Source organism: Gymnoscopelus braueri (genome assembly GCF_963280865.1).
Source record: "Gymnoscopelus braueri genome assembly, chromosome: 17".
NCBI classification, from domain to species: domain Eukaryota; kingdom Metazoa; phylum Chordata; class Actinopteri; order Myctophiformes; family Myctophidae; genus Gymnoscopelus; species Gymnoscopelus braueri.
In genome coordinates, this window is record NC_137617.1 from 11,557,437 (window position 1) to 11,576,952 (window position 19,516).

At 41.8% G+C, this 19,516-nt stretch overlaps 1 protein-coding gene across 1 annotated transcript; it reads left to right on the forward strand.

Annotated features, from left to right (window-relative positions):
- Nucleotides 1-2,298: 2,298 nt before the first annotated feature.
- Nucleotides 2,299-12,492, forward strand: LOC308104953 (kelch-like protein 24; the record flags this gene model as incomplete). Its single annotated transcript, XM_080455592.1, has 11 exons — nucleotides 2,299-2,562; nucleotides 3,206-3,340; nucleotides 3,442-3,633; nucleotides 3,977-4,123; nucleotides 7,373-7,541; nucleotides 7,972-8,130; nucleotides 10,402-10,530; nucleotides 10,674-10,850; nucleotides 11,183-11,311; nucleotides 11,436-11,589; nucleotides 11,688-12,492. 11 exons carry the CDS (start codon nucleotides 2,299-2,301, stop codon nucleotides 11,851-11,853), a joined length of 1,821 nt encoding a protein of 606 aa, XP_080311718.1. The 3' UTR covers nucleotides 11,854-12,492.
- Between the last annotated feature and the right edge of the window lie 7,024 nt (nucleotides 12,493-19,516).

Sequence of the window (19,516 nt, forward strand, 5' to 3'; positions counted from 1 at the left end):
AAGTTGTCACTTTAGAAATGTGCATTTGTTGGTTTGTTTACTGTTGTTGAGTGAGAAAACAATGTTGCATATTAAGCAAATCATCTGGGGACCCGCCCAAAATCATTTGGGGACCCCCAGAGAACCACTGCCCAAGGTCATACCACATCACCAACCTATCAGAAACCATCGTCACCTTCTCCACACTGTTGAAGAGGCTCCCAACACCAACAAACCATCTGCAGGGATGAATGCTGCCTTGTCCACCTCCTTATATGACTGGTTCAACTACATGAGTGCATGTATGACTATGAGCTTGTAGATTGGCTATTTCTTGCTAAGATATTTAGTGTAGCCCATTAGAACACGGTATAGAACAAGTAACAAGTATAGAGCCAGCCTATTAGAATACTATCAACATCTACAGGGTTAAAAAAACTTCTCATTTTGAATCCACAACTGCCATGCAGTAGGTGTATTCATGCAGTAGGTGTCGCTGCAGGCTGTGAAGGGTCTGTTCTCGGCCACCCTGACGTCACAGCAACTAGCAGTAGTAGAAAACGACAGTAAGCGGCTGTTCTGTCAACAAGAAGGTAACGTTGACTTTTAAGTACATATGTTGACTTATAAACATACTGTATGTTAACAGTGGAAACCTTAATTTCTCTTTTCATTCAGTCGTGGCTTCACTCTTCAGTGTAGCCTTGGGTCAAGACTACATCTAGCTCAAGACTACCATGATAGATGTATCTTATCAAGTCTGACTTTTGCTTTCGTATCTATGTCAGTCTTGGTCTCTACCACCCAATAGTCACTGGACATCCGCGCGGAAAGCCTGTACTTCTCCCTCCGTACATGTACAAAGAAAACATAAAGTGCTTACCCTGTAGCCTTGGATGTTAACTCGAGATTAGGAACCGTTTGCATTGTATTAGCCCGTATATTCAATAGTGCGTTTTAATCCCGTCTGTGTCGGATTCTGTCTGAATCCAGTTCCCTGTATTCCTCAATGGGCGGTAGTGACGGGGCGCATCCGGTGAAAGCCGGTATTACACTCAATGTAAATAGGAAGTAAACGAGGGGAAAAATGTCGTTCAGACACAGACGGGATTAAAACACATATTTATTGACAAATACGGACTAATATAGTGCACAAAGATTCCGAATGCCGAGTTAACATCCGGAGCTACCGGGTAAGCAACTTTATATTTTGCATTTGGAGAAATACGGACTTAACGGGCGGATGTTCAGTGACAATTGGGGGGTAAAGCCCAAGACGATCATAGATCTGCAAATGTAAAATCGATTAAATACATCTATGATGTTGATCCAAGGCTACTTCAGTGTGTTCAGTGAAGCTGTTTGGTTCTGCTGTGGATGTAAGAATGTCATCGTTGTCACTTTGTTGTGAAAACTTACAAACAAATCAATGTGGTGGTGACGTCACGTTGACCAACTGATTGTTTGATAGCAGTCAATGTTTATAACATCAAATGTACTTTTATGTTTATGTTGAATTCACAAAGTACTCAACCCCAGTACTTGATATATACTCCTGGTCAAATATTACCATACTCCTACTCCACTTCTACAAGTGAAAGTTGCAGCTCAGTTTATTTTGTACTTGAGTTTAAGAATATTTGCTTAAAAAGATTATTCAAAAGTTCATGCTTTTAAATATACTTAAAGGACGATTTCACCCATTTTCAACCTATCTTCATATAATTGGTCTTCACTATAATGCGCATTTTGATTGATTGAATACGTTTTAACAGTTAGCAAATAGTATGGTGGTACAATTATATGGTGCTAAAAGGATAACCCAGAAAGCCCTATGGGCTGACCCTGTGTATTATAAAATAGTACCATTTGTGTCTACTCGGTCTGTGTCTCAGAGGAGGGCTGTGGACACTTAACCCACCTACCAGTGACATCATCGTTAGGTTGTCTTCCCCTTCTTTTTTAAACAAGTTACATTTTTTTATTTTATTTTTTATTAACGCGAGAACAATGGCTTCCATTATAGCATGGTAACTTTCCAGGAATAGAAAGCCTGTCCACAGCCCTCCTCTGAGACACAGACCGAGTAGACAAAAACCAATCATGAGCATATAGTGAGGACCAATTATATGAAGATAGGTTGAAAATGGGTGAAGTCGTACTTTTAAGTATTCAAAAGTACAAATTCCATAGGTTAAGTACAAGATCTTTTTAAAATCAATGCATGCACAAAAAATACGAATAATAGTGAAAATCAAGAAAAATCCTGACCATTTATTCCATTTTCTTCTACTGTCATATGGTCTAGCAAAGGCAGACATGGCTGAAAGGATTCCAGTCGATGCCAGTTCACCCCCCTGCCCTGTGGATGTTGGACTTCGTGAGGATGACACCAGTGTAGCGCTGTCCTCAGTGGAGAGTGAGAACTTTGTGTTTGTGGAGACCAGCCATCCCAACAAGGTCTTAGAGGGCCTAAACCGTCTACGACTCGACAATGTTTTCTGTGATGTGATTCTGTGCTGTGGGGGACAGGAGTTCCCCGGCCATCGTAATGTACTAGCCTCCTTTAGCTCTTACTTTGAGGTAAATGCTCACATTTATTGACCTGGTGCTGTTAAGGGAATGACATTAAATTTAGCCTTGGCTTTCATGTGAACTGAATATCATGTTGACGTTAACGGTTGCCCGACTGCCCGTGGCAAGTACTGTAGCTAAAATGTTCGGGCAAGTGGAGTTTGCTTTCAGGTTGCCCGACGGGCAAGTGTGTCTGAGTGGGGATTTGGGGAAGCAACTGTCTTTAGTTCAAACGGAACACAAGATGTCTGTGGAATTTTAAATAACGGCTCACAGTTGACCTATAATATGCAGGGTTCTTTTTAAGAAAGTGTTTCCACTGTTGCTACACTTGTTAAAAATATAAAATAACAAGTGTGAATCCATAGTCATATTGTATAGCTATTGAGATATTTGGCATTCATATTGAGCTATGTCCATATTGCGCAGGCCCAGAATTCACAAGATAAGTAAAAGATAAGTGTTAAAATGAGCGGTGTTTCACCTATCACAATTGATTTTTCGGGCATGTGGGCATGACCTTTCGGCAAGTAGAACATGACCTGTACTTGCCTGAAACCTTAGTGTCAACCCCTGTGTTATATCTTATTAATTGTTGACACAGTAATTAGAAAGGCCTCAATAATTAGAAACAACCATTCAACCTGCACAGGCAATGTTTACAACAGACTTGATGGAGTCCAAACAGGAAAGGGTGTCCATCAGTGGAGTGGAACCTGAGATGATTGGCTTGTTGTTTGAATATGCCTATACTTCAAAGGTGGTCATCTCCATGTCAAATGTACAGGTGATGTATTATCATCAATCATAAACCTTACTGTTATTGTCTCCTTCTCTCCTATTTTGACCTGCATGCTTGCTTAAAACATAATTGTTCATTTGGTCTAGGCCTTGCTAGCAGCATCACACTTGCTGAATGTCACGGCAGTTCAAGAGGCCTGCTGTCATTACATGGAGCGTCACATGGATGAAAAGAACTGTGTAGCGATTCAAGGCTTGGCAGAGGCCTACTCCTGTCAAATGTTGGAGAAACGCAGCATGAACTACATTCTTGAACACTTCAGTGTTGTCTACCAGCAGGTCAGAGATTGAGGCATCCACTCCATGCATTTCCAAAGTTGTTTGTTTGTTTTTGGCTTTTTCTCCTATACATTTGTGGTGACTCACTGTATGAAAGACGCCAACCCAAGTGAATATAATATTGAAGATATTTTGATACCATTACTCAACCTGTCACCACCACAACGGAACCAAACATCTGTGCTCTGAATTAAGTGACTGAATTAATTTTTGTTTATTAATTATGTGAATAATATGTCACTTTTCCTTTTCACCAAACAAACCACCTATCATCACCAGTGAGCACTTCAGAGGAGAAAAGGTTACTTCAGGCAGTATGTGAACATATTTTTTATGTCCCTAGGAAGAGTTCCTCTCTCTCTGTGTGGACAGACTGACAGGGATCCTTGCAAGTGATGATCTCAATGTGTCCAAGGAGGAGACAGTGTTTGAGGCGGCCATGATGTGGTTAAACAAGTGTCCTAGTACCTGCAGACAGAGCTTTGAAAAGGTCAGTTACTTCTCAGTGTTTCCCCTGATATTCTACAAAGACCACAGAGAAGTCAAGGCAATATGTCTGGCTAAGTGAAGCTTAAAGGGATGTTATCATGCTGTTAATGTGAGTCATGCTGCTCTTTACACATGGCCTTGTATCCCAGGCTCGAAGTGGAGGGAGATTGGAGGGCTGGCTACGCAAGACTATAACTACTCCAAACGACTTACCGACATTAGTTATATCATATACTATTTACCACTTCAAATGTGACTGCTGTCTGTTCCATATTTTAAAATAAAAGTGATTCAATAGCAGGCTAAATGTATATTGAGCAATGTTTTTTGTTGTATCTTAATGTGGTGGACACAATTACAATATAATGGTTAAATGCAGTCCTAGTTGTATTACTGTTACTGTCAAATTATGTCTTTAGCTACATGCTTGTCATGTGCATGATACTTGCTGTGGGTAGGCTTCATGCATACATGTTGTTGAATATAGGGGAGCATGTCTTTGTGCAGTCCATATTGTGTCTGTTGCTAATCCTAGTGATATCCTATTAAGCGTGCCCACGTGTCGTCACCAGCAGAAGGGGCAAATCAGCCTGCGGGGGCGAGGCATTGGGCGTGGCATTGGGCAATGTTAAGTCAACCTGGTTTTTACCCCTCAAAGATGTCCGCAGCTACCAAAAGACACTTGTTGACGCCCCCTTCAGGATTTTTGGCACGCTCTATAGGAGTGCATGGAAGGGTTCTGGGGGTACAGCATAAAGGGAGCCCTCTACAGCTGTCAGTCATTTTGATTTCCATAAATCTGGAGGATTACACACAACTGTTGTTGCACAGCACTGTGAATGTAGTAAAACAATAAATATGAATAGCGGTAATGCTTATACAACCTAAAAGGTGTAGGATTAAAGTACAGTATTAATTAAGCGGTGGTAGATTCTCCAAATCCATGATTCATTTGACTTCAGATTTCAACTTTTTAAATCATAAAGAAGACAATTCTAATCCTGGTGGCTTTTTGTGGCTGAGGAAACATGAGCTGTTGTTAGTAGAGGACCTGGCTAAGATATGTATGCACTTCATTTAGGAGAGAATATCTCAACTGTTCTTGGCTAATATGACCCCAGGGAACAACTTAGGAACTTTGACTAATTCTCTATCCGGGACGAAATACCCGAAAATGACCACGCCCTTTTTAAAATGACCATAACCGGTGCACTACTTCCAACATGGCTCTATCTGCTAAACCGTTGGAGCTAAAGATTTACTGAGGTGCTCAAAATGTCCAGAATACTTATGTTTAGGGAAACATAGAAAAGTGCAATATTTCTAATTTGAAATGTTATGACAGAACAGCTAAAAACGGTTTTGTCTATAACTTTTGAACCAGATGAGCTATAAATGCAAACTTAGTGTCTAAATCATGTTTTGCGCACGCTTTACTGGCATCTGCAAGATGGGTCCAGTAAGGTTCCCAGGTTCTGACACTTGGGTGGGAGGAAGGTTCTCAAGGGACCTGGTACCATTTGACCAACATCAGCCATCCCTGACTATGGGAAAAGGAGTGCAGGTATCTCACAGAAACCCTGGTCACCCTCACCTTGGAGCCTGAAAAGATCAACTCCAATTTCCATGTCCAAAGATTGGAGTGTATGGTCATCATCAATACGCAAGAGCTGTGGCCACAGCAGAGTCCTGACAGTGGCTTTTCTCAGTCCCTCAAGAACATTCCTCTCACCCAAGCTGCACTGATTCAGCATGTAAAAACTGCTTCAGACCAGCTTCTATTGGATCAGACAGCTGTACTGTATCACTCTGGTGTACTCTGGCCTTACAATAAAAAGATTACTTGCATACGTCAATGCCGTATCAACTTTTAAATTTAGACAGTATCTTGTCTGATATGCACCACTCCATAGGTCACTGATCAAACACATTGCATTGTTAAAATATGGACTCAAGGTTGACTGTTTCACTGTTACATTATAAACATAAAACATTTGAGTACATACGGATGGAGGAATGCAAGTAGGTATAGTACTCAAATAGTAAATATTAATTACTATTAATTGGAGTTGAGTTCAATATTTTTTTCTCAAAACCATTAACATATGGTCTTTATCGTGTTTCATAACATAGTGGCCATATTTGTGATAATCAAATTAGTGTCCTCTAGATAGATCAAATCATAAAGATAAGCATTCAAACATGTTTCTAATTGTCAAAAAAACATGATTTATACACCAAGTTTGGCTCGGGCACCCTTGCTAAATCATTGGAGCATGCCCTGGGTTACATCTGGGACAAATGTAGTGCTTTTAGGGTTAGGGTTAGCACAAAGAAATCCCTATGCCCCTGGACTGTAATCCAGACTGTAAGCCCTGGCTGTTCTGTCATAAAATATCAAATTAGAAATGTAGCACTTTACTATGTTTCCCTAAACATAAGTATTCTGAACATTTTGAGCACCTCAGTAAATCTGTAGCTCCAACGGTTTACCATGTTGGAAATAGTGCACCGGTTATGGTAATTTAAAAAAGGGCGTGGTCATTTTCGGGTATTTCGTCCCGGATAGAGAATTAGTCAAAGTTCCTAAGTTGTTCCCTGGGGTCATATTAGCCAAGAACAGTTGAGATATTCTCTCCTAAATTAAGTGCATACATATCTTAGCTAGGTCCTAGAAGACTATGTTGTAAAGGTGGACATTCTGCCATCTAGTGGCTCTTCTTTGAACGTCAACTTCACTGTATTTGTCACACACATCAGTTTACAGGTTGTAAAAGTGTGGTTGAAATTATTTGTTGTACCCACTGCAGCCTGCACTCCTCACATCAAACAGCAGGTGTCATTCAAAGTCTTAAAGGCAATTACACGTAACAATTTTAGGTCATGATTCTATTTGATTGATCAACGTTTTTCAAGTTTTTATACATTTTCGTGACACCCCATAGTATTAAATGGTGGCATATGTATGTTCCGCACCATGCACCGCATTTGAAGGCAGTGTTTAATGTTATTTTCCAGTTGGACAAGTTAGTATATAGACAAGTATTATTTTTTGGGTTGTTTGAGCATTTAGTTGCAGAGAGACGGGAAACGGGTAGAGACAGTAGGGCAGTGACATGCAGCAAATGGTCTGGCCGGCCAGGAATCGAACTGGGGACTCGCTGTGAGGCATTACAGCTTGTGTGGTGTCCTAACCACTTGGCTAGTCGCTCCAACTATTTGATAATTTGTGTTCTATTTGATTTTTAAGGTGCTAGAGAAAATCCGTCTTCCTCTTATCACCCCCTCTTACCTCCATGATGTGATTGAGTCTCTGGATGTGGTGAAAGAATCCCAGGGCTGCCAGAGGCTCATCTCTGAGGCCAAGAACCAGGATGTCCTGCCCTACAGCCACAGAGCACAGCCACGCTGGTCCACAGGTACCCTGCCTCACACATGCATGCATGTTGCAACTGATGGTAAAATAGAGAATAGTTTTTTTGAAAGTGTGAATATACCTGGCATTGGCAAGAAACATATTTTTTTTCGTTTAGTTTGCTATCTGGGCTATGCTATCATTATTGCAAGCAACATTATTATGTGTTGCTTATGTATGTCAGCGTCTGTTGATTTGTGCATGGGGACCACAGTGGAAATAAGTCTTATGACTTAAATGTGTTTTTTTAATCCTCGATTGTCTTTTTAACCTTTAATCTGTTGGTTGCAAGCAATTAAATAAATCATATCAAATTCAAGCTTTGATTCTGTTTTTATCATTTTAGCTGACTATAACTTTCATATGTATATGCCAAGTACCTACTGGATTCATTCAGTATTGTGACTACTGTGAATGATACTGTGTGTACCCAGTGCCCGAAGTGATAGTGATGACAGTGTGGGGAGAGACTGAGGAGGAAGAGCAGGTGGAGGTGCCCCCCATCCTTCAGAGCTTTGATCCTCTAACAAACCAATGGAGGACTCTGGGTCGTCTCCCCTTCCCTGTATGCAGGCATGGTCTGGTTGTGTCAGGTGAGGAACCATCAAAGTCAGCTGGAGTATAGGTAAATCAACTTAGGACTTGTAAGGGTCATTGGCCGCGTTTCCCAAAGAGATTCGTAGAGATGCTGCGTAGAGATCCTGCGCAGGTTGTACGACGGGTCTTACGTGCGTCCACACAGGCTGCGCAGTACCCTAGCAGGCACGTAGATTTCAGGTCATGCGCAGCCTATGCAGCTTGCGTAAGAGCCTGGGACCCGGCGAAACCTACGCTCTACCCTCATTAGTAGCAGCTGGTTGTGCCCTACGTGCTATCGGTTCCCACGTCCAAGGCGTTACGTGTCTGCTAAAACTACATTCGGGAGACAGAATGGCATATCCTACTCTCCTCCTACTCCTGGGAGAGGCGTAGCCCTGAGTGCTGTCCGACGCAGCAGTTTGTGACGAGCGCCCTGGGGCGCTCGTCACAAACTGCATCACCCATCGTAGCGAAATAGATCTATGAAAAGACCGACCCCACACACACACACACACACACACACACATAATTTATATATATTTATATATATATATATATATATATATATATATATATATATATATATATATATATATATATACACACACACACACACACGCTGTCAACGCACTGCGACATGCCGTGTCTATAGCTTGCAGATCTGTTCTTTTGGGTAGGGCGGTCGGCTGCGCTGCTTCTAGCCCTGGTTCAGAGCGTTAGTGAGTGCTCAAGAGTAGTGAAAATAAACAAAACTATTTTGCTACTCACAGAAGCAAAGGCTGTTTTGTGTTGTTGAAAGTCTATTCTCGGAGGTGGGAAGCCTCTCAGCACCCCACCTACTCTGTAAAATACACTATTTGGGCAGAAAATAAAATATGTCAGCGAGACGGAAATTATTTTTATTTACTCCACAGTGCCCTCTACAGATTTTGGTTAATGTTAAGTTCAATCCTCCAGATCTGTAGAGGGCACTGTGGAGTAAATAAAAATAATTTCCGTCTCGCTGACATATTTTATTTGCTGCCCAAAAAGTGTAGTTGGGGTGCTGAGAGGCTTCCCACCTCCAAGAATAGACTTTCAACAACACAAAACAGCCTTTGCTTTGGTGAGTAGCGAAATGGTTTTGTTTATTTTCACTACTCTTGAGCACTCGCAGGGCAGCGGAATTCCTTGTACAAGCGCAGAGCGAGGGGTCTTCCAGGGCGTTAGAGGGAACTCACTAACGCTCTGAACCAGGGCTACGCTGCTTCGTCCTCTATGCATGAACCCGAAGTTTACAAATTGTACTCTCACGGATGATCCGATCGTCTGCTATAAATATTAAGCATATGCCAAGTTAACTAAAGGTATATAAATGATGCTGAGCTAAACATGTTTCCTTAATTTCGAAGTTTTATAGTTAAACGTTATGATGAAAGTCCCCAGTTCCTCTCACAAAGTGACAGCTGTTGCGCTCGCCATGTTTATGAATGGTTAAAAAATATTTTGAAACTAGCAGATCTACAAGCTCACAACGCTTCACAAGCTTGTAGATCTGCTGTTTTCAAAAGATTTTAATACATATTAAATTTGGGAAATGGGACATTCTGCATTCCTTTACTTTTGGTATTTTAAGTATATTTAATTTACTTGCATAATGGGGACACTTTAGTGTTTTATTTACCTTGCAGATGTCACCTCACCGCTGTAATTTAATTCATAAATATATTATTCAAAAGTTGTATTTGGAGTGGACTGCTTCAGGACATCTGACAGTTGGCTCTGGTATTTTTATGATCCATTTCACTTTCGCAAAGGGTGTTTAAACTGCAGTGTAGCGTAGGACAGCACTACGTAGTTTACGTAGGCTTTACGTAGACTTCGTCCAGGAGGTCTTTACGTCTATGCTGTCTCGCGAATGTAGTTTTAGCACACACGTAATGCCGTGCGCTTGAGCACCTACGACGATGGTGCCTCCTGAAGCCAGTTTAGATGGCACGTAGAGCACACACAGCTGCTACTAACGAAGATAGTGCGTGGCGGGGTTGCTACTGCGCAGGTGCGTGGAGGCTCTTACGCAGCTTCTAGGCTGCGCACGAGCTCAAATTCGTTTGGGAAACCCGGCCATTGTCATTATTTGGTTGATTTTCTGATTATTTCTCGTGATGAGTCAACTATGAGTCAACTATCTCAATAGGGATATTGAGATAGTATTGAGTAGCAATAATTAACCTTTTGGACTGTCCTGAATGCTATGTGGTGACTTCACAGGTCTTTGTTTTAATTCTGCTCTTCTCCCACCATAGGCTCTTCCCTGTATTTGGCCGGAGGAAGATTCGCTGATGGTTCAGTCAGTAGAGAGATGTGGCGCTACGACCCTTCCTGTGACTTATGGTTGGAGATGGCTTCCATGAATAAGGCACGCTATGAATTTGGTGAGACTGTCAAACTATGGCATTCAGTCTAATTTTGTTTTGTAATAACTGCTAAGGTTGTTGCCTTGGTTACCCAAGGAGAGTCTACATATGACCAAGTCATTAGATCGAAGGCTTTTTTTCTTTTTCTTTTCTCCACATAGGCCTGGTGGTACTGGATGGCTTTGTGTATGCAGTGGGTGGCGTGGGCGTGTTTAACGACTCAGTGGAGCGTTACGACCCCTACACCAACACCTGGCAGCTCATGGAGGGAACAAAGCCAGCTTGCGATGTCATCACTCCTGCTGTGGTCACACTAGATGGACTGATCTATGTTATTGGTATGGAACACGTTTATGCACCTGCAGCTTCAGCCTGCTGGGTTTCATGAGGTTGCATTTTTTTTATGTAATGTATATAAAGCATAATTGTTAAAGGACAACTTCACCCATTTTGATAAAATGGTACCCTTTTTTTCCTACTCTGTCTGTGTCTCATAGGAGTGTTTCTGAACCGTCCACAGCTCTCTTCTGAGATACAGATGGGGTAGACAAAAATGGTACCATATTTATAATGAGCATTAGTGAGGACCAATTATACGAAGATAGGTTGAAATGGGTGAAGTCGTCCTTTAAATGTCCAAAACTTAATTATTACGTTTTATTCATCCTAGATGGAGAAGTTATGATCCGGGTGTTGAAGTACAACCCTAAAGCATCTGTATGGACTATAGTCACTCCTATGCAGATTCCACGTGCTGATTCAGCTATCTGTACTCTCAAAGGAAAGATCTACGTTATAGGTATCATACTAGTTCTTTAATGTCTCTTGGTTCCATTATAGTCTCACTTTAACTTCACTGTAGTTGGACACATAAAAGACCCCGCTAACAGTCATTATCTTTGTTAATTCCCTTATATCTATAGGTGGTCTGCATTTATTTACATGTACAGACTCGGTGGAGTGTTACAACCCAGAGGCCAACCAGTGGACCATGTGTGCCCGAATGAAACGGCCACGCTCCTCTCCTGGTGTGGCTGTGGTGGATGGAAAGATATATGTTCTAGGAGGAGAGGACCGGTAAGAGGCTGTTGCTCCCTGAAGGCCTGGGAAAATGTGTCTGTTTGTCCACACCAGACATTTCTCTCACGGCTATATTTTGATCTCTCTTCATTTAGCTTCATTAATACCATCGAGCGGTACTGTGAAGAGACGGACACATGGGACATTGTGGGAGAGATGCCCACCAGTCACTGCTCTCTCAGATGTGTGTCTCTCAGGATGAGGGTGGATGCACACGCGGCCAACGAATCTGCTACAGCTGCTACTGTACCTGTGAACTGAGGGGAAGAAAGCGTGCCAAACCTCTCTGTGCACCATCATCCTTAAGTAGGTGTTTGTACCCTCTCCAGTGTGGAGGGAGGGGGGCACGGTCAAACACTACCTGCTTTAGTGACAAGGACCAGTAAAATTCTAACTGAGCTGGGAGACCAGTTTGTGCCAAGATTTCGTGTGTCACTGTTTTTAGAAGGCCTTTGAGAAGCAGTCTTGTCCCAGTTGCAAAGGAAGCAGGTTTAACTTGAGTGTCTCGTGTGCTTGAGTCAATTTGTTTTGCAGTGATGATAAAGGAACATGTCAACTCCAATGAATCCATAGCAAATGTGATCACTCGGCATCCAAGTCATTGTTTTACAGGTTAAGACATTGTGTTATGGATGTCAGATCAGGTCTAATAAAATCTATTTTGTTCATTTTCTGTATAGTTATTCTGTGATGTTCTACTGATTTTCGGGGACTTTGGTATGAGGATAGATTTTTGTTAAACAAATGCCTGTCAATATTGTTGCTCTTATCAAAAGATGCTGTATGACCCAAATAATCAAAACTGTTATTGTGAATCAATATTTCTGAAAGTCAACCAGTGGGGGGAAGGAAAACTGATAGAATGTATGCTAGTGTTTTGTAACACGTGTACATACATTTTGCCTTTAATGTCTGTTGTTTATGTTTTCAGTGTTCTACACATTAACGTCTAATAAAGATGTTGTATTCAGTAATACATGAGTGGTCTCTTTTTCAAAGGTTTAGGGGAAACCTTGACATTTAAAGAACCATTGGTTTAAAGGATAATTTTAAAGCATGATGATCATGTTGAACCACTAGAAATAATCCCAGTTTGAATATGCAGGCACGTTTTTACTAGCTCTAATGTTGTAGATTGTAATTTTTGCTGCAGGCCAAGCACCGTTGGTGCATGAGAAACATATCGTTGCTGTCAGGTGGAGACTTTTTATGTCCAAAAACATAACTTTCCAGGAAAGGGAAAAAATAACCTGTGTGTCAATGAATCAATGTAGTTATTTACAAGCTGTTGTTAATGGTTAAATATTTATGAAACCAACACAGAAAACCACTTTCCCTTTAAAATAAATTCAAACATAGCTGGTCTATAGAAGCTCACAACGCGTCGCAATGCATTGTATGTAGATCGGCTATTTTTCTTCTTTTCTGTGTCACTCTTGTACGATGAAGTAGGGCATTCTCATTCACTGCCACAATTATTGCTGGCCGCGTTTGCCCACTGCCAGAGATTTTTCATTCAAAAAAAAAAGTACTCAGGAGCCGAGATACAGAATTTTTAAGTTTTAAGTTAACAAGGAAGTGGATGGGAGTGTAGATCTTTAAACAATCATATCTCCTTGGTCTTTGGGTCAAATTTGAAAAAAAAACTAAAAAAAAAAAAAAAAAAAAAAAAAAAAAAAATTACGTTTTTTACGTCAGTGGCAGGATTGGTAAACGGGACAAATTACGTTTTTTACGTCAGTGGCAGTGAATGAGTTAACTTACAAAAAAAACCCAGAAAAGGTTGAAATGATGGAGATTCAAGGTTTCTGCCCGACAGCAACAGAATAGTCAGGGCCCGAGCAAGGCTATATTGTATATCGTTGCTGTCGGGCAGAAACCTTATCTCCATATTTTTTTTTTTTTTTTTTTTCCGTAAATGAATGGACTACTTGATCATACTACAGCGTCACACATCTATCTTTGAATAGCCAAAGTATAAAATAATGGTTAAAGTGGTTGAAAAAATAAAATGACACGGATGCTTTCCCGGTTTTAATGGGTTAAACACATCTAGAATGGTTGGGACATCAGAGATGGCTGACATCATAGACAATATAGATATTAAATTAACTATTCATTTGAGGCAACTGAGCTGTTGGAAAAGGTCCCCGTGTGAGATAGGATAAGCTGTTTTTATTTTAATTTCATACAATGTCAATGTTTAATTTATTGTAGCTATTATGACTGCCAAGCATGTGGGTCGTCAACTTTTGTTAGTTTGTGAGAGACTACAATGGAAACAAGTAAATATAGTAACCAAATGTAGTCCCAACTTTGGGATAGTCAGTGATTGGTTGGTGAGTGTAGGCTACTTGAAATATGGGGGTAACTGTAGAAGAATTTTGGTATGGGACAATTAAAGAACAGATTATTTTGCTTGCTCTGCTTGGAATTAGGTGTACAAGTGAATTAGTCCTGTTTGTATGCAATATACCCCAAATTCAATAAACACATTACACAACGGCTGACCCCATATATGTCTCGCCCCCGGTACCCCCTGACTCAATGTTCTCCATACATCAAGAGTCACGTGTGTTGTGACTTGTGAGAAACACACACAATACACATGCATTTTGGAGTTGTTTCTTTCATCAAGCCATCAATCTTAAACTAAAACACTTTAGTGCAGCAGGTTAATGACGTAATCGTTCAATTTGTGATGCAAGCATGAAATTTGGCACACATACTCTGTAAGGGCCACTCTTATGGAAAAGGGCGCTGGCCACTCAAAAATCCAAGATGGCGACCATTTCTTTTCAAGATCGCCACCACCTTAGCCGAGCAGATAGTGATATAATCTTTCAGGTTGTGATACAAGGTAGACATTTGGCACACATACTCTGTAAGGGCCACTCTTATGGAAAAAGGCACTGGCCACTCAAAAATCCAAGAAGGCGACCAATCTTTTTCAAGATGGCCACCTTAGCTGAGCAGATAATGATTTAATCTTTCAGGTTGTGATACAAGGATGAAATTTGGCACAAATACTCTGTAAGGGCCACGCTTATATAGAAAAGGGCACTGGCCACTCAAAAATCCAAGATGGTAACCATTTGTTTCAAGATGGCCTTCACCTTAGCAGAGCAGAGAGTGATATAATCTTTCAGGTCATGGTACAAACATGAAAATTGGCAGGAGCAGTCTCCAAAGGTCACTTGACAATAAAACAATCACAGACACATGAAATGTGAAGATGGTGACCATTTTCCAAGATGTTGTTTTTGCCCAAATAGTTTTACTCACATTTGCAACTGCACAGTGCTGTGCAGACAAACCCCAATTTGAAACATTTGCACCTTCCACTGCACCCTTTTTTGCAGCCACATTTGGTGAGTTCTTGACAATTCTCTGCAAGTGGTGAATTGGCTGTCCAGAAGACCTGCCATTCTTCACCAAACTTCTTTCATCCCTAGTCAGCTGGACTTACTGATTCTGGCTGACGCTGGGTGGATTGACCCCATATGCAGCCGGCCTAATACGCTGCACGTTTGGTGTGTTGAAGCAGAACTGCTCTTGTTGGAGGAATGGCTTCATATGGCTTCTGCTTTCGGGCAAACATGTCAAGTCTAGCTTCATCCACGCTGACAGCTGTGCTCGATCGATCGTACATCAGGACCACAAACTTCTCCAGGATCTTCAGGTCATCATCATTCAGTTTGGGAGGATATTGGCTTTTTGGTGAAGATGGGAGAAGCCTCTGAGCAAATGTCCCATGTTTGCCAGGTAGTCTTTTTGCCTTTTTTGCGAAAGGCAGATACATTATCGCAACCAGTGAAGGCATGAAAGAACAGTATGCCTCTGGTCTTTACTGGTCCAATACAGCGGTACAGGTCATGTACACCAATCCACCATAGGCTCTGACCATGCCCAAATGCAACCCACAGCTGCTGGAGACCAAGGTCCTGAAGTGAGGGAAAAATGCTTAGTCCTATGACAAGAATGTCAGTGTCATTGGCTTTGATCATGATATCTTTGCTGCCCTCCTTCTGTGGCATGCCTGGCATGTACAAAGATCCGAGTATCAGCTTCCTCATGGAAACATTTGTCCAAACTAACCAGACTAGTTTCAGAGGTACTCAATACATCTGATCCCTTGGTTACAACCATGTTTCATCCTTGTATCACAACCTGAAAGATGAAATCATTATCTGCTCAGCTAAGGTGGCCATCTTGAAAAGATTGGTCGCCATCTTGGATTTTTGAGTGGACAGTGCCTTTTTCCATAAGAGTGGTGGAACATTGGTGGCAAGCATGGTATAGCCATCATATTGAGGAACATGGGTTGGTGGTGATGCTAGGGCATCATTTTTTTGTATATCTGACAAAGACAACATTTATTCCAATCGGTTTGCCTGTTGGGTAACATTGGATTTGCATTTACCATTTTTTGGTGGATTGATTTCTGATTAAGGCCGAGGGGCTATCCTTTTACCAACTTAATCAAAGTGATAAAGCACATTCAGGTATGGGATACAACTAGGTTCGGGTGACCTACACCTAGCCCGATCATTCATCCAGTGCCATTTAAGTCCTGTGTGATCTGTACACCTTCCGGGTAAGAATACATGCATAAGTCATGAATAGCCCCGCTTACCCTTGGCTCGGCTCTCCCGCGCTGGCACACCCTGTCAATTCAGGCGTGGCTATCTAACTACATCTACTAACTATTACTAGCTAATTGACCGGAGCTGTTAGACAGCATTTGGGACACTGATAAGCTATACTATTGCTACAGTATTACTAAAACTCAGCTGACACTGAACCCCATGCTGAGGTACACAGCAGTGATGCCAACATTGTGCCCTGGTTGTGCAATGACATTGCAATGACATTCACTCTATTATAATAAGCTATATAAGACATAATTATACAACCCCTGGACGTCATCTTGAAAAATGGCGGCCATGTTGATTTTTGGGGGTGGCTAGCTCCCCTTTTCATAAGAGTGGACCTTGAAGAGTATTTGTGCCAAATATCATCCTTGTATCACAACCTGAAAGATTATATCACTATCTGCTCCGCTAAGGTGGTGTCCATCTTGAAAAAAATGGTCGCCATCTTGGAATTGTGAGTGGCCAGTGCCTTTTTCCATACGAGTGGCCCTTAGAGAGTATGTGTGCCAAATTTCATCCTTGTATCACAACCTGAAAGATTATATCCCTATTTGCTCTGCTAAGGTGGCGGCCATCTTGAAAAAAATGGGCGCCATCTTGGATTTTTGAGTGGCCAGCGCACTTTTCCATAAGAGTGGTCCTTGGAAAGTATCTGTGCCTTATTTCATGCTTGCATCACAAAGTGAACGATTCCTTTGAAATCTGCCATTAACCTGCTGCACTACTTTGACTGGGGGTGAACAAGTGTAACCTCACTCCGTCAAATGGAAGAAGCTTGCGACACACATTTTGTTTCACAGCGTACTTGCATCTGAGACTCCGGGCGCAGAATCGATGACAGACGGAGTTTCATTTTTTCAAGCTACTAGGCAGGTGATTGGATGATCCCGCCCCTAGCAGCCGCTGATTGGTTCGTATGCGCAGTGGTTCGGGCAGCTTTACTCTGTGAGCAATCCCAGACCCTCCTTCCTGAAACCAAATGCAAATGAGATTTCCGGAGGGAGGGGGGTTTACCAGGCTAGAACAAGTGACCTTCTTACTGCCAGGCAGCCTTCTTTCACCAGTCAAATTTAACTACAGCTAAACTCCAAGTAGTCTAAACCTGACAATGGATACAGCACTATAGCAAAATTAACTATAATGATGCATAGTCATTATTTAGTTATTATTACTAGAGAGAGAGAGAGAGAGAGAGAGAGAGAGAGAGAGAGAGAGAGAGAGAGAGAGAGAGAGAGAGAGAGAGAGAGAGAAAACATTGAGAGTAGGCTAAATGGTCCGACTGATGGGGATCGAGCCGAGGAATCTATGTCAATAATTTGAGCCCATGTGGTACGTGTCCTAACCACGGCTATCAGGTCAGACCAGGAGACAGTTTCAAGCAATGTGTAACTATAGCAATTGATAAAAGACAATTTTCCATAGTGAAACCCCTCACTTAATTACAGAAAGAAAGACACTTTGCTGTTCAAGATTCAAGAAGTTTTATTTGTTATTGAATTATATACAGTACAAGTGTGAACAAGGCCGTAATTGTATCACATTTGACTTGCAATTATCTTGAGGTATTGCACACTCTATTTGTCCTTTAATAAATAATTCAATATCAAACTCACAACAATAAAATATCAATGCACAGTAAAGTGCTGGGTGCGTAATTATTGTGAGTTTCAGTCTGAATATTGTTTAGTTTGTCGACTACGCCACTTTTGTTATAGAGGAGAGTCCCCTTTAAATACACCTTTACTTCTACAGGCTTTCACAGGTTCGAGTTACTGGTAAGTTTCAATACTTTGGGTTTGAGAACACACACTTTAGAAAATTCCCTTGAGAAACTGGACACGGATGCAAAATGTATCAAAAAGGTAAGTATATTTATTGGTCCCTAATACAGTGGCTTCTGTGCCTTAAAAACAATCAAAATAACACTATACTAATAAAACCTAACTAAAACACAACAAAGTAATTTACACAACAACTATAAAATGAATTATAAAGTTGTGCAAATTACGCAGGGCTTGGTCAACAGGTTTGCAATTAGCAGGGGTTTCTGTGCAACAATACTTCATAAGAAAAGTGCTGTGCCAATAAAGTGCTTTGAGATACTCAACACGTTTCGTTTCAGGGGGAAATGCTGCACGTCCATATATGGGGGTAAGTAGGAAGAGGGTTTATGCCAGTCGTCTTTGTCTTCTTTTCTTCTTCTCTCCTTCTGCAATGATAGAAACTATGACCAGTTCACTGTGCATTGGTAAAGTACATGCGCGTTTTCACAGTTGGTGGTTATACAAGGATGAACGTTGCATGGATCGGTACTTACTGACAGGCCAGGCTTTTACACCTGGCGCTGAGTAGGTTGCGTATGCAACGTTTATCACCACTCTCCGTCTCAGCGCTCTTTTTATGGTCTGGTCTCGGTTCGTATGGTCCTCTGTTTATGGTCTGGTCTCGCTCTCTCTTCCTCCCCTTCGGTTCGATCGTTCCTCCCTCTTGGCTCATAGATAGGTACACCTCGGCTTCCAACTGCTTGGTGGCTGGTGTAACTCGCTCAAGTTCCCTCACTTTATTCCGGGGCTCTCATACAACCTCCTCCTCTGCTTCCTCTCTCCGTCTGACCCTCCTTCTCTCTGGGCTCTGCTTCTTCTTTCAACTGTCCCGCCTCCTCTTTTATACCTGTCACAACCACACCTCTCTCTTCCTTCATTTGTCCGTGGTGACATAATGTCTGGGGACATTGGCCATGACCGTGGCCTTGGGCGGGACCTCGTGACCACCTCTCTGCCACTGAATGTCTCTCAATGAGTGAACCAAGGGACCGGGGGAAAACAATTGTAACCCAATACAGTGCAAAAACGGTTGTACAAAAATAATAAGATGGTGGTTAAATGAGCAAATAATTATACATTAAGCACCAATAAAAACATTTACAAAAGTTTTAAGAAACCCCCGTTTCACCTTTGTCACATTCCCCCCTACTTTTCCGTTGGCAGTCCCTGACAACTGGTTCTAATCGTCATGTCCATACCTCTCAGGTGGCTGTCCTAGGTTCGCTCTTCCAGAGCGTCGCGGACCTTCAGGTTCCCTAGGACCAGGAAAAAACCCTATATAAGGCGGCCATACAGGTCCCACCGGTTCTGACACTGGGGCAGGTGCGGGGCTCTCCATCGGGGACCTGGGGGCTATACACACTTTTAATGCATTCCTATGGATCGTTTTATCTCGCCCTCCTTTCTCAGGTCGGATCCTATATACTAACCCCGCATCCCCCACCC